The sequence below is a fragment of the Peromyscus maniculatus genome, chromosome 20 (assembly GCF_049852395.1).
Source record: "Peromyscus maniculatus bairdii isolate BWxNUB_F1_BW_parent chromosome 20, HU_Pman_BW_mat_3.1, whole genome shotgun sequence".
Taxonomy (NCBI): domain Eukaryota; kingdom Metazoa; phylum Chordata; class Mammalia; order Rodentia; family Cricetidae; genus Peromyscus; species Peromyscus maniculatus.
The window spans coordinates 69,668,709-69,682,879 of record NC_134871.1 but is presented as its reverse complement, the minus strand read 5'-3'; the positions used below and the strand labels follow the sequence as shown (position 1 = coordinate 69,682,879).

The following is a 14,171-nucleotide window of genomic DNA, read 5'->3' as shown; positions in this document are numbered from 1 at the left end:
CTGCCTCCCAAGTGCTGGGATTAAAAGCGTGTGCCACCACTGCCCAGCGATAAGAAGGTATATTCTTTTGTGTTAGGATGGAATGTTCTGTAGATATCTATTAAGTCCATTTGAGCCATAACATCTGTTAGGTCCTTTATTTCTCTGTTAAGTTTCAGTCTGGTAGATCTGTATTTTGGTGAGAGTGGTGTGCTGAAATCTCCCACTACTAATGTGTGGGGTTTGATGTACGATTTAAGCTTTAGTAATGTTTCTTTTACAAATGTGGTTGCCTTTGTATTTGGGGCATAAATATTCAGAACTGAGACTTCATCTTGGTGGATTTTCCCTGTGATAAATATGTAATGTCCTTCCCGATCTCTTTCGATTGATTTTAGTTTGAAGTCTATTTTATTAGATATTAGGATAGCTACACCAACTTGTTTCTTAAGTCCTTTGAATTGGAAAGCCTTTTCCCAGCCTTGTACTCTGAGGTAGTATCTGTCTTTGAAGTTTAGGTGTGTTTCTTGTATGCAGCAGAAGAATGGATCTGTTTTCATATTCATTCTGTTAGCCTGTCTTTTTATGGGTGAGTTGAGACCATTGATATTGATGGATATTAATGACCAGTGATTGTTTTTTTTTTTGTTTGTTTTGTTTTGTTTTGTTTTGTTTTGTTTTTTGAGTCAGGGTTTCTCTGCATAGCTTTGCGCCTTTCCTGGAGCTCACTTGGTAGCCCAGGCTGGCCTCGAACTCACAGAGATTCGCCTGGCTCTGCCTCCCGAGTGCTGGGATTAAAGGCATGTGCCACCACCGCCCGGCTTATGACCAGTGATTGTTAATTCCTGTTATTTTTTTGGTGGTAGTGTTGTGTTTCTCTTCTTTGGTATTTGTTGGTGTGGGATTATCTACATAAGCCTGAGTTTTCATGGGTGCGTTTAATTTCCTTAGGTTGGATTTTTCCCTTCTAGTACTTTCTGTAGGGATGGATTTGTGGATAGGTATTGTTTAAATTTACTTTTAAGGGAATATTTTGTTTACTCTATCTATGGTGATTGAGAGTATTGCTGGGTATAATAGTCAGGGTTGGCATCCATGGTCTCTTAGTGTCTGCATAACATCTCTCCAGGACCTTCTTCTGGCTTTCATAGTCTCTATTGAGAAGTCTGGTGTTATTCTGATGGGTCTGCCTTTACATGTTACTTGGCCTTTTTCCTCTGTGGCTTTTAATATTTTTCCTTTGTTCTGTGTGTTTAGTGTTTTGATTATGTGGCAAGGGGACTTTCTTTTTTGGATTTAGTCTATTTGGCGATCTGTAAGCTTCTTGTATCTTCATAGGTATTTCTTTTTTAGGTTGGGAAAGTTTTCTTCTATGATTTTGTTGAATATATTTTCTGTGCCTCTGAGTTGGTATTCTTCTCCTTCTTCTATCCCTATTATTCTTAGGTTTGGTCTTTTCATGGTGTCCCAAATTTCCTGGACATTTTATGTTAAGACTTTTCCGGCTTTGGTGTAGCAAAATTACAGTTACGAAGTAGAAATGAAAATAGTTTTATGGTTGGGGGTCACCACGACATGAGGAACTGTGTTAAAGGGTCGCAGCTTTGGGAAGGCTGAGAAAAACCGGGCTAGAGTCCGGGAAGCCAGAACCCAGGTGGTGAAGTGTGGCTGTCAAGGCATAGAGAGGGGACAGTAAAGGGGAAGGCGCTGGTCAGGGTGTGGAAGCAGACAGACAGCAAGCTCAAGGTCAGGCTGAGCTGCATACATAGAGTCTCAGGCCGTAGTCTACGCTCCCCCATCCTCCAAAAGGAATCACGGTGTGGGCACGTGGCTTGGCTGCTCTGCTACCGTCTGGATTCAAAGCAGAACTTCCTAACACTTCCGGCTTTTCCTGATTCTCTTTTCCCACCTCACTCTGTCCAAAAGGCTGAGCAATGATACTCTGCTTTCTTTTCCGTATCTACTAACTTGTTTTTGTTGTTGGTTTTGCTTCTAGCTGGAAAGAGGGTTTAAACTAAATCTTAGCCAGCCTGTACCCTTGCTCTCCAACGTGAAGCAGATTCCTGATCTTCCCAAATTTCAACGGCCAGTCTTGGAGTTATTAATTGAAGACAAAAAACCCAACATTTTCAAAACACTGGGGTACGTAGTAGAACAATATGGGGTATGTAGTAGAAGTAAACTTTCGGTGATAAGTGGTACCCAGTGTTTTATTTTTGTGATTAAAAATATTTTAGTTCTACCAGAGGGCTTTCCTTTCCCCACAGTTATGATATGATAGAAGAAGAGTGTGGATGCACTTATTTCCTTAGCGAATTCAGCAAGGTTTATTGTTTTGTTTGAGACAAGGTCTCACTGTATCCTCTTGGCTGACCTGGAATGCACAAAGATCCTCCTGCCTCTGCCTCCTGAGTGCTGGGATCAAAGCTATGTGCCATCATGCCTGACTCAGCAAGGTTTATTTACATATATTTCTACTCAAATATTTAGCATTTAATTTTGAGTTCCTTTTTTAAAAAATGAAGCAAGGTGGCTTAGCAGATAAGTGTGTTCATTGGGCACGCCTCTGGGTCTAAGCCCACGTTCCAGGACACACACAGAGGCGGAAGGAGACAACCAAGGCCGCCACAGAGTTGCCTCTGGCCACCACCTTGTCCTCCCTCGACCAACCCAGGACCTCTTTCTCTTAATAAAATAAAGGGTTTGTTTGCTCATTTTTTTTTAAACTCCTGGGCCAGAGAGATGGCTTAGCCTTAGGTGAAGGCACAGGCTGCCAAGCCTGACCCCCGGAGCTTGATTCCTGGGACTCAGGGGAGAGAGAAGGGAACTGTCTGCCCATCGCTAGTGTCCTCTGACCACCACGGCACATGCGGCACATGTAAAAAACATTTTAAAAAGCTGAATCCTCCTAAGAAACAGATTACTTAAAGAATATCTAGTAAACTTTCAAGCATTGACACGTTTCTTTGTACCTCCTTCTCCCCTTTCTCTCTGTATTTCTCAGTCTCTCTGTCTTTTGTAAGAAGGCAAAAGCTTTGGAAGGAAAAGATACATGGTCTGTGTACTTTACGAGGCTAAGAAAGTAGCTTGAAAATGGATGACTAGTCGTAAGGGTGGTTTTGGTAACTGTATGGGAAAACCCTGCTTTCCCCATGCCTCTTTCCAGTGGCTACAGCTAAGGCTCCCCGGTGCATGGGAGGGCAGTTCACCGGTGCAGGGAAGAGGAGGGTGAGATATGTGTGTTTTGATTAGCTGTGGAGCTCAGAGGAGCTTTATCCTTTGCCTAACGCCTTCTGACTCTACAGAGAGCAAGCTCAGCTGGAGGCCATCTGGAATGCTGACCTGTCCACTTCAAGCTACCCGATAACGGAGAAGACATCTCTGAATACGCTCTGGGCCCAGCTGGGTGGCTACCCAGATATTCCCAGACTGCTGGAGTTAGATATTCAGTCGACCTTCAGAAAATCTCTTGCTTCCATCCGGTCAAAGTGAGTAAAGGTTTGGGTACTCTGGTAACTGGGTCTTGGGTCCTACCTTGACTTTCTTCTGCAGCCAAGGTCCCCTGCACACGCGCATATGAGCCTAGGTAGCTACACCATGCATGCATATAGATTACATGACCGTGCAGCACACAGATTAGTAGGACATAAGGCCCTAGGATGACTAAGCATCTTGCCTGGCTACTAGACAGCACATATGTGGTCATGTAGCTGGGGGAGTGGCTAGGAATTCTAACATTTGGGAAGCAGAGGCAAGAGAATTTACATGAGTTCAATGCCAGTCTAGGCTCCATAGCAAGACCTTGGCTCAAGAAAAAAACAAAACAAAACAGAGTTGGGGATAGAATGCTTGCCCAGCATATGTGAGGCCCTGGATTCAACCCTCAGTACTGGGCAAGAAAACAGAGTCTCTCATAGAAGGCTGGCGATGTGTCTCAGCTGTGCTTGCTAGTGTGCCCTAGGCCCTGGGTTCCTCTTACTGCACAGCAAAACAACAATAAATAATGTATACAATGTAAAAACACGTATCATAGCATATGCTCACTATCCCAGCCCTCAGCAGGCTGAAGTAGGGGATCAAGACTTTGAGGCCAGCTTTGTCTGCACAGTGAGAGCCTGTCTCAAGGGCAAACACGGAGGCTGGGCCAGGTTCAGCTGGTACAGTGCCTCTCACGCCAATAGAGAACCTGAGTTCTATGGGTGTTACCCGTGTCTGAGTGAGATGGATGCAATCATTTACCTTCTTTCACTAAAAGAACAAGATAGTAGCGTCACAGAGTCCTGGTGAAAGAAACATCCCAAAGCAGGACTTAACTGTCTAAAAAGATGTGTAATCTACATTGCTATTCAATTGTTTTGACAAGAAACAAAGGGATTCCTCTTTCAAAACAAAAAAACAGAAGACAGCCTAGTTTGGGTTCCTAGCACACAAGTAAAGAAGCTGGACACAGACCGCAAGTCTGTAACCCCAGCACTGGGAGGGAGGGTGAGACAGTCAGATCTCGGGAGACTTCGGCTCACCAGCCTATGAATTGCTGAGCTCCAGGCTCATTGAGAGACGCTGTGTCAGATAAGGTGGCGAGTGATCAGGAAGACACCCGATCACCCGTCTCTGGCTCCACACGCACACATATCACACACACAAAAAAGATATATTCAAAACTTTTAAAAAGCAAAACCAGGGCTGGAGAGATGGCTCAGAGGTTAAGAGCACTGGTTGTTCTTCCAGAGGTCATGAGTTCAATTCCCAGCAACCACATGGTGGCTCACAACCATCCATAATGAGATCTGGTGCCCTCTTCTGACATGCAGGTGTATATGCAGACAGAACACTGTATACACAATAAATAAATAAATCTTAAAAAAAAAAAAAAAAAAAAAAAAAGCAAAACCAAATCATATAGATGACTATATATGCATATATATGCAGAGAGAGAGTGCACATGTGTGTTAGAGTACACATATGTGTTAGAGCGCACATGTGTGTTAGGGTGGACATGTGTGTTAGAGTGCACATGTGTGTTAGAGTACACATATGTGTTAGAGTGCACATGTGTGTTAGAGTGCATATATATATAGAAAAGGAATTAGCTAGAGATGACGGCACATTCCTGTAGTTTCATTATTTGGGAGTAGAGGCAGTAGGATCAGTACTCAAGGCCATCCTCTGCTACATAGTGAGTTCAAGGCCAGCCAGTCTTGATTTTAGAATCCTCTAGGAAGTGGTTAGACTTATCCTCTGTATCTGTGTATGAGGCATTGCCAGAAAGAATTCTCTGAGGACAAGAGACTCCCGGCAGCCTTGGGAGGCATCACTCCACTCACTGGGAGTCCCCACAGAGCACCTCAGCATTCCTTTACATCGGTTTTCTGGCTCATCACAGTGTGAGATCCAATATTTTGCCACGTCTTTCTGGCCCTAAGGGACTGAACTTTCTAGAACCATGAGCTGAAGAATATTTGCTCTCCATATATTTTTTCCTGTTAGGTATTTTGGTCACAGCCTCAGGAAGTAACTACTAAAACAATTAAAGTGGCGGTGGTGGTGCATGCCTTTAATTCCAGCACTTGGGAGGCAGAGCCAGGTGTATCTTTGTGAGTTTGAGGCCAGCCTGGTCTACAGAGTGAGTTCCAGGAAAGCACAAAGCTACACAGAGAAACTCTGTCTTGAAAAAAAAAAAAAAAAAAAGACCGTTTAGCAATTCATGTTACAGGCTGTGATGACGCAGGCTTTATAGGGGTATGGAGCATGTGCAAAGGGAAAATACAGGACAATGGTGACATGTCACATTGGCTTTTAGTGAAGAAGATGAAGAAGGTGGAGTAGGGTTGGGGGAGCACCTGGTTCTGGAATGCGGGGGGTTCTTGGTGGACTAACACTCAGACATTGGGACATTTGATTCCTGGTTGGTGGTGCTTTGGGGGCAGGTTTATGAGTTTCTGGAGGAAGTATGTCACTGGGATGGGCTCTGAAGGTTTATAGCCTGACCCTACTTCCTGTCCTCACTCTGCTTCATGCTTGCCTCCGCCATGATTCCTGCCTCTTGCTTCCATGCTCCCTCCCGGGATGGACTCAGCCCTCTGGAACCATAAACACTTATTTTATCACAGATATATTAAAGTAATAAATTCAGAAGAAGCTGGGACCAGAGTGTGGGCTGCTGCTGTGAAGGACCTGACTGTGTTTGTTTTGTTTTGTTCTTTTGTTGTTTTGAGGAATGTGTGAGAATTTGGAACTTTGGACTAAGCATTTGAACACTGTAAACACAGCTTAAGGGCCATTCTAGTAAGCCCTTGGGAGACAGTCGTGCTGAGAGCAATGTGGACTCTGGAGGCCCAGCTCAAGAGGATTCAGAGGGGAACAGTGTTGGTCACTGGGAACGAGGCCATGCCTGTAACATTTCCACAAAGAACCTAGGTATCTTCTGCTCTTGTCCTAAGAACTTGCCTGAGGCTAAATTAAAAAGCAAAGGACTAATTTCTTTGGCAAAGAAGGAACTTCAAGACAGCATAATGTTGAAACTGTGGCGTGGTTGTTACTGACTTCCCTTATGCCAGTCTGCACTGAAAAAGAGCAAGCAGAGGAGAAAGAGAAAGGAAAGGCAGTTTGGGGAGGAAAAGCCCAGCACCATGCTTAGGGTTAAAGCCCTGCAGCCAGGGCTTGTGTTAAAGAGGCTGTAATTGCTAAAGAGGTCAGCAGCATCTGCTCTGCGCTGGAACAAAGGGAAGGCATCAGCAGGGCAAGACCCCGCCTAGCTGAGCTTCCGATGTATGAAGGAGAGCATCAGCAGCTTCTGCTCCTAGAAGGCAACTGAATGGAACAGCTGTCGGTTAAGTGTCGGCCATGCCGACGGAGGAGAGCGCTGGTTAGCACAAGAAGCACGAGCCATAGTTACCTTTCTAGAGCTTTATTGGAGAGAGAGAGAGAGAGAGAGAGAGAGAGAGAGAGAGAGAGAGAGAGAGAGAGAGGAGACAGAGAGAGAGGAGAGAAAGGACTGCGTGGAGGAGGGAGAACGGAAGGAGAGAGTGCGGAAAAGAGAACGTGAAGAGGGCACACCGCTTTTTAGGCCGGGATGCCATTGCAGGCTGGTGACATAATTAAGGAAACAATCCTTACATCCCAGACTTTCGCTTATTATAAAAAAAGCAGGTAGATGGGAATAGGGGTGTCGTTCCTCTCAAAAACTGCTTCCAGCTGACTTTTGGACATGTATCCCTCTTGGCTGTGGCTGGGAACCTTCTGTTTGACAAGATGCTGGTGGCACAGAAAAAAGCTTAGAGAGAAAAGAATCATTATTATTTTATGTTGACATTTATATGAGGTAGATGCAGCCTGTCCCTATGGATTTTGAAACATATTAAGCTTTATCAGAGACAGATTATTTTAAAGCACCTGTTTCCTTTACTAGTTTGGCATCCAGTAGACTGGTGATCAATTGATAAAAGCATCTCACAGTAATAGATGTTTACATTAAAGTCTTTTATAGCACCCAGATGCTTTTGGGTCTGGGGGTGTAAATACCTTTTAGCTGTTACAGTTTCTTACTTGATGATCTCTGGACTCTGGTTCTGTGGTGGTCCTATATCATTGGCTGAACAGTGAGTTAGAACAGGGAACTGGGAAGAGAAAAGCTTGTAATGCATGAGAATTTATTTTTTTGGAATTAGGGACAAGGCAAAGATCAGGGCCCTGTCTGTATGCGAGTGAGAAACACAAGCAGTGGATCTGGAGTGAGACAATGAGCTCTTATCTTAGCTGGAAATCTTTTTTCATTAAGTAACTCTGAAAGTGCAATTAAATCTGGTGAGGTGAGTAAGGCTTTCCTCTGTACCTGACAATAAAGAAGAGGCGACATCCCAAAACTCCCAGGACTGAGTCAGTGGCTCTGGTGTCCAGAAGGAAAGATCCAGCAGGATCGCTTCCCTGCTGCATTCTGGGTCCCCTGCCATGTCTGCAGCCAAGCCTAGGTCTGCTGGAGGTCTTAGCTTGGTGTACCCATGTGTTTTGGCACCTGGGGGCAGTCAGCTGACTGGTTGTCTTTCTAGCGGCACTTTTAACAAGGCTGTTGATGGCCTGGCAGGGCGTTCGCTAGCCCATGGCCTTTTCCTCACTTAAAACAGGGACCCAGCAGCTTTTGGGAGTCAGCGAGTGCCAGCACTTGGCAATTTTGTTTTCGGGCTTTTATCTCTTCCCTGGCACACCTTAAATGCCACAGATGACTCTCTTGCCTGTGGGGTCAGGAGCCTGGCTCTCCAGATGTTTAAGTTTTAGTCAGGGAGGTCTGGGGAACAAGAGACAGATCGTATTCCATGTACTGAACTTTTTTTCCTGATGATTGATGGCTTAAGGACAGCTTTTGGAAGATCTGCCAGGAGGCAGACTATAAACCGATCCTTTTGGAAGACTTGTCTGAGGCTATAAGCTGATTTTTGGCTTAAGAGCCATCCTGACTACTGTAAACTTATTTGTTTGGATCTTAGCCGCTTCCAGACCCGTCTGTGTCTCTCAAGGCACTGGTGGAGTTAAGGTGAGTTAGGGTGAGAGTCGTAGAAACCGCCCAAGCCCACCCATTTGAGCCCGCCCACTGCCGGTGGAAGTCAGACAGAAAAGGTTGCACGTGGCAGACGCAGAAGTGGAAAGGGAGAAGGGTTTAGAGCTTTAGTAGAAAGCTTGGGGATAAAGTAACTCTTTTATGTGCCCGTTCACTGGCAGAACTTCCCGTGACGCTGTTATGCGACCAGATTTTTTTTTTGTAGTCTGATTGTTCTTTATTTTATATCTAGAATCCACTTATGAGTGAGTACATACCATGACTGTCTTTCTGGGTTTGGGTTACCTCACTCAGGATGATATTTTCTAGTTCCATCCATTTGCTACAAATTTCATGCTTTCATTGTTTTTCTCTGCTGAGTAGTACTCCATTGTGTATATGTACCACATTTTTTTCATCCATTCTTCCGTTGACGGGCATCTAGGTTGTTTCCAGGTTCTGGCTATTACAAATAGTGCTGCTATGAACATAGCTGAGCATGTATCTTTATGGTATGAATCAGTAATCCTTGGGTATATGCCCAAGAGTGGGATGGCTGGGTCTTGAAGTAGTTCGATTCCTAATTTTCTGAGAAACCGCCATACTGATTTCTACAGTGGTTGTACAAGTTTACATTCCCACCAACAGTGGAGGAGTGTTCCCTTTGCTCCACATCCTCTCCAACATTGGTTGTCATTGGTGTTTTTGATCGTAGCCATTCTAACAGGTGTAAGGTGGTATCTCAGAGTCGTTTTGATTTGCATTTCTCTGATGATTAAGGATGTTGAGCATTTCTTTAAATGTCTTTCAGCCATTTGTGATTCTTGTTTTGTGAATTCTCTGTTTAGCTCTTTAGCCCATTTTTTAATTGGACTGTTCAGTATTTTGATGTCTAGTTTCTTGAGTTCTTTATATACTGTGGAGATCAATCCTCTGTCAGATGTGGGGTTGGTGAAGATCTTTTCCCATTCTGTTGGCTGTCTTTTTGTCTTATTGACTGTGTCTTTTGCCCTGCAAAAGCTTCTCAATTTCGAGAGGTCCCATTCATTAATTGTTGTGCTCAGGGTCTGTGCCCTTGGTGTTTTGTTTAGGAAATGGTCTCCAGTGCCAATGCGTTCAAGAGTGCTTCCTACTTTCTTTTCTGTTAAGTTTAGTGTAACTGGATTTATGTTCAGGTCTTTGATCCACTTGGACTTGAGTTTTGTGCATGGTGACAGATATGGATCTACTTGTAATCTTTTACATATTGACATCCAGTTATGATGTGGCCAGATTTACCGGTACCTGCCCCTTTGTTCTATGGCTTTTGTCCATTTGCTGGCAGAAGTTCCTGCGACACTCTTATGTGGCCAGATTTATCGGTACCGGCCCCATCCGCCAATATAAGTGGTAAATGTATCCACCCCTTTGTCCCATGGCTGTAGCTGAGGGAAAAATAAAAAATTAAAACAACAAACCAGGATCAGACTCCATTCTAGGGCGTCCTCGAGAGTGAAGAGAGATCTAAGAATCAGCTCAAGTTCGCCATCCTCTTCATCAAGGGATGGGAAGGGCTGCGGCTGCACTGCAGTTGGTCCACGGTGGACCCGAGACAGTGCTGACCCCCTCGTCAGGAGCAAAAATGTGCCTGCCATTGCCAGCACAGCCCGAGGACAATGCCTGGGGTGTTCGTTGCAAAGAATATAGCTCAGACTACAGCCGCGAGAACGGCGCACTCACTGTGGTGAAGAATCATGGCGATAGCAGTAGTGGAAGCTGTGTGGGGGTCCAGCGGAGATGAGGGAAATGTGCGTGCTCATGGTCTTGCGGTCTCGCTGGATGGGGGAGGAGGCGGCAGGCGGCAGAGGTCACAGCAGGTCCTCGGCGATCTATCCGAGTCACGGCACCAAATGTTGGTTAAGTGGCGGCGCTAGCGGCTGGCCGCCACAGGTGGCAGCCATGCCAATGGAGGAGAATGCTGGTTGGCAGAAGAATCATGAGCCATAGTTACCTTTCTAGAGCTTTACTGGGACAGAGAGGGAGAGAAAGGACCGCATGGAGGGGGAGAACAGAAGGAGAGAGTGCAGAAAGGAAGAGAACGCACAGAGGGCACACCCGCTTTTTAGGATGGGATGCCGTCCACAGGCTGGTGACATAATTAAGGACATAATCCTTCCAACAGCTACTGCTAATGTGGTTCAAACCCCAGCTAGATGGGGGTCCAACCCCAGCTAGAAGTTGAAGGTGGCGATGTTGTCCATGTGTTGGCTCTAGAGACACAAAGATGGAAGGGTTAAGGGGTCATGGACAAGTAGCAGACATGTATTCTTCTCCATTAGTTATTCTTTATTTTGAGACAGGGTCTCCGATCACCGCAAAACCCTAACAATAATCCTAGTTGTTTTAACTTTGCGGTCTGAGCTGGACCTGGTGGCACTCATCTGTAATCTAAGCTTCAAGAGGCTGAGGGTCATGAGTTCCAGCAGTGGGGGGAGAGGGAAGGAGAGGGAAGAGAGACCAGTACAGCAGCACATACCTGTGATTCTAGCTTTTGGTACAGTGGCTCTCAACCGTCCTAGCCTGTTCCTCCTGTTCTGGGACCCCCCCCAACCAAAGAATTATTTCGTGGCTACATCATAACTGTAACTTTGCTACTGTTATGAATTATAATGTAAACATCTGTGTTCTCCAATTGTCTTAGGTGACCCCTGTGAAAAGGTCATTCAACCCCCAGGGGGTCATGACCCACAGGTTGAGAACCACTGCTTTAGTCAGTGTAGGCAGGAAGATCAGGAGTTCAAGGCCAGTTTCAGCTACGTAGGGAGCTTGAGGCCATCCTGAGCAATGTAAGATCCTGTCTCGAGAAAACAAACAGAAATTAAGATGAAGGAGAAAGAGCAGATTGACTTCCGGCCTACAGCGCCTACCCCTGCCACGTCCCAGGCATGAGTCTCTTCAAACAGCGGTCTGACCTCTTGAAGTGCCTGTAATTTCTTTTGGTCAGTGTGCAGACATGATGTGGCAAGTGAAAGAAATTCCAGGGGAGATGCCTGTGGCATTGGGGTGGTCACGTAAGGGGGGAAGCCCTCCACGGACCTGTCTTTGTTGAGCCTGCACCCCTGAACTATGAACTCAGTGCTTCCCGGTGTTTGGTTTGGTTTTATTTCTCTACCTAGATGGGTCTGGAAACTGGAGGAAACTACGGTTTGGGACCCCCTCCCTCAGGCGGTCTAAGCTCTGGTAGACCTTATTAGGAAGCGTGCTCTGGCTCATTTTAAATGATTGTTTTACCCTCCCCTGGCAGCAGGAAGACACAAAAGAAGGTAGCATCCTGTCCTGGCCCCTGGGAGCTTTATCTCCCACTGAGCCTCCAGCAGTCCCTCAGTGACAGCTCACGTTTCCCTCTCCCAGCCCTGGGGCCCGCTGGTTTCTGCTCTGTTAAGTTGTGATTTTCCGTATCTGCCTTTCCATCTCTCCAATGCTGGTGACGGCAGCTTGCCCTGTGATGACCTCATTTCTTTCTCAGATGTCTGTCAGTCTTTTCAGCTTTTCAGGGTTTTTACTTATTAGACGGGAGTGCTCACTTTTGTTTTTTGTGCGTTGTGAGTTTTGAAACAGGGTCTTATTCAGTAGCCCAGGCTGTCCCGAAACTTGCTAACCTCCCAAGTATTGGAATAACAGGCATAAACCACCTTACCCAGCTTGCAGCGATCACTTTGCTCACACACACAGGCATGTGCACAAACTTTTCTGTTGCAAAGCACGCTCATAATGGGCACATTTTTAATGAAAAAAAATGCATCTTTATTGGGCCGGAATTATTGCCTCCATTGACTGTTGGCCTCTGCCAACTACGCTGCAGTGGGGTGCTGGGAGAAACTGAATGAGCAATGGTCGTCCCTCAGATAAACCTCATTGGTTACAGCGTCACTGCACATCGCTGTTGACAGGCTCTTAAAGCCGCTTCTGCTTCACTAAGCATAAATCTTGGACAGTTTTCTTTTTCTTTTTTTTTTTCAAGACAGGGTTTCTCTGTGTAGCTTTGCACCTTTTCCTGGAACTCGCTCAGTAGCCCAGGCTGACCTCGAACTCACAGAGAGATCCACCTGCCTCTGCCTCCCAAGTGCTGAGATTAAAGGCGTGCACTACCACCCGGCCCTTGGACAGTTTTCTATGTTAATAATCATAGCAGATAAAGGGGCTTCCCACTAGAACTGACTACCTGCGTTCCAGCCCCCAGTCTCACACTGGGGAAGGAGAGAACCATCTCTCAAAAATTGTCCTCTAGCCTCCAGGTGAGCACCACCATGTTCTCTAAATAAATACAATTTTTGTTTTTTTTTTTTGTTTGTTTGTTTTTCAAGACAGAGTTTCTCTGTATAGCCCTGACTGTCCTGGAACTCACTCTGTAGACCAGGCTGACCTCAAATTCAGAGAGCTACTAGTCTCTGCCTCCCAAGTGCTGGGATAAAAGGTGTGTGCCACTGCCATCTGGCTCATAATTTAAAAATTAAATATAAACACACATCATTATTTTATTGATTATATGACTTACATTGCATATACTGTGAGTTGTTGAACCATTCTGATAGAAATTAAGGTATTTTCCAACATTACAAATTATTCCACACCAAATATTTGTGTGCATGTTTTGGTGTTTATATGATTGCTTCCCTGTGGTAATGTCATTGAAATAATAGTTTCTTTCTGATAGAAAATTTAGAAAATGGTGGCAAGTCCATTCCCTGAAGCGATGACCACTCTCAAGGTTTTAGCCATGTTCTAGCTTTGGTATAGTAACATCTGCAGTCGGTAATGAGCGAATATCAATCCCTGTCCCTCCTGGATGTGAGTCTTCCTGTGGCAGGGACTTGAACAGCTATGGATTATGTCTTGGCTTCCCTGGTTTACCTTAGGAGCTCAGCCCTTATTTTCTCTGGCACACCACACACCCCTATGCCTAGGCATGTGTTTAAGACCAGTTTGTCATGGAGTTATCACTGTAATATAATACAGTTGATTATCTTATCTCGTTTCCAGGGCTAAGAAGATTCCCAAGTGACTGCAGAGCTAAAGACAAGCCCGCAATGAGCAAAGGCCTATTTTCTCTTTTTCATGGATATAAATTGCTGTGTTTACTCTGCTTTCTGTGTTGTCTGTAGACCTTAAGAACGCTGTCCAAGGCTAGGCATAGTGGCACACCTGTCATCTTAGTGCTTTTGAGGTAAAGCAAGAGGACCAGGGGTTCAAAGTCTTTCTCGTCCATTTAGTAAGTCCAGGGCTAGCCAGGGTGCTTGAACCCATGTCAAAAAAAAAAAAAAAAAAAAAAAAAAGACCAGGGGTGGCTGGAGAGATGGCTCAGTGGTTAAGAGTGTTTGTTGCTCATGAGGGACCCCCATTCAGTTGCTGGCTCTCACCTGGTGCCTCATAAGTACCCATAACTCCAGTTCCAGGGAATTCAGTGACTTCTGACCTCCACAGGCCCCAGGCATACACATGGTACACGTACATTACCCAGGCAAAGCACTCATATCCATATAAGAAAATAAATTTTAAAAAAATTAAAGGCTGAGGTGGATTTGGCTCAGTAGTACATCACCTGCCTGGCAAAAAAAAAAAAAAAAAAAAAAAAAAAAAGATTGGAGCTGCGGCTCAGTTGGTAGAGTGTTTGCTCAGCATGTAC

The 14,171-nt window shown here is 45.2% G+C and overlaps 1 protein-coding gene across 2 annotated transcripts in view; it reads left to right on the top strand.

Moving 5' to 3' along the window:
• The window catches only part of Fam186a (family with sequence similarity 186 member A), a 58,120-nt gene extending 44,487 nt beyond the window's left edge, over window positions 1–13,633 (top strand). The window contains exons 6-8 of one of the 2 annotated variants that reach the window (XM_076556758.1): window positions 1,976–2,121; window positions 3,285–3,467; window positions 13,529–13,633. In XM_076556758.1, the coding sequence (XP_076412873.1) occupies window positions 1,976–2,121; window positions 3,285–3,467; window positions 13,529–13,550 (351 nt within the window). In that variant the 3' untranslated portion in view covers window positions 13,551–13,633. Of the gene's footprint in view, window positions 1–1,975; window positions 2,122–3,284; window positions 3,472–13,528 lie in introns of those variants that run through there. The other variant, XM_076556759.1, reaches the window with a different exon arrangement.
• Window positions 13,634–14,171: the final 538 nt, after the last annotated feature.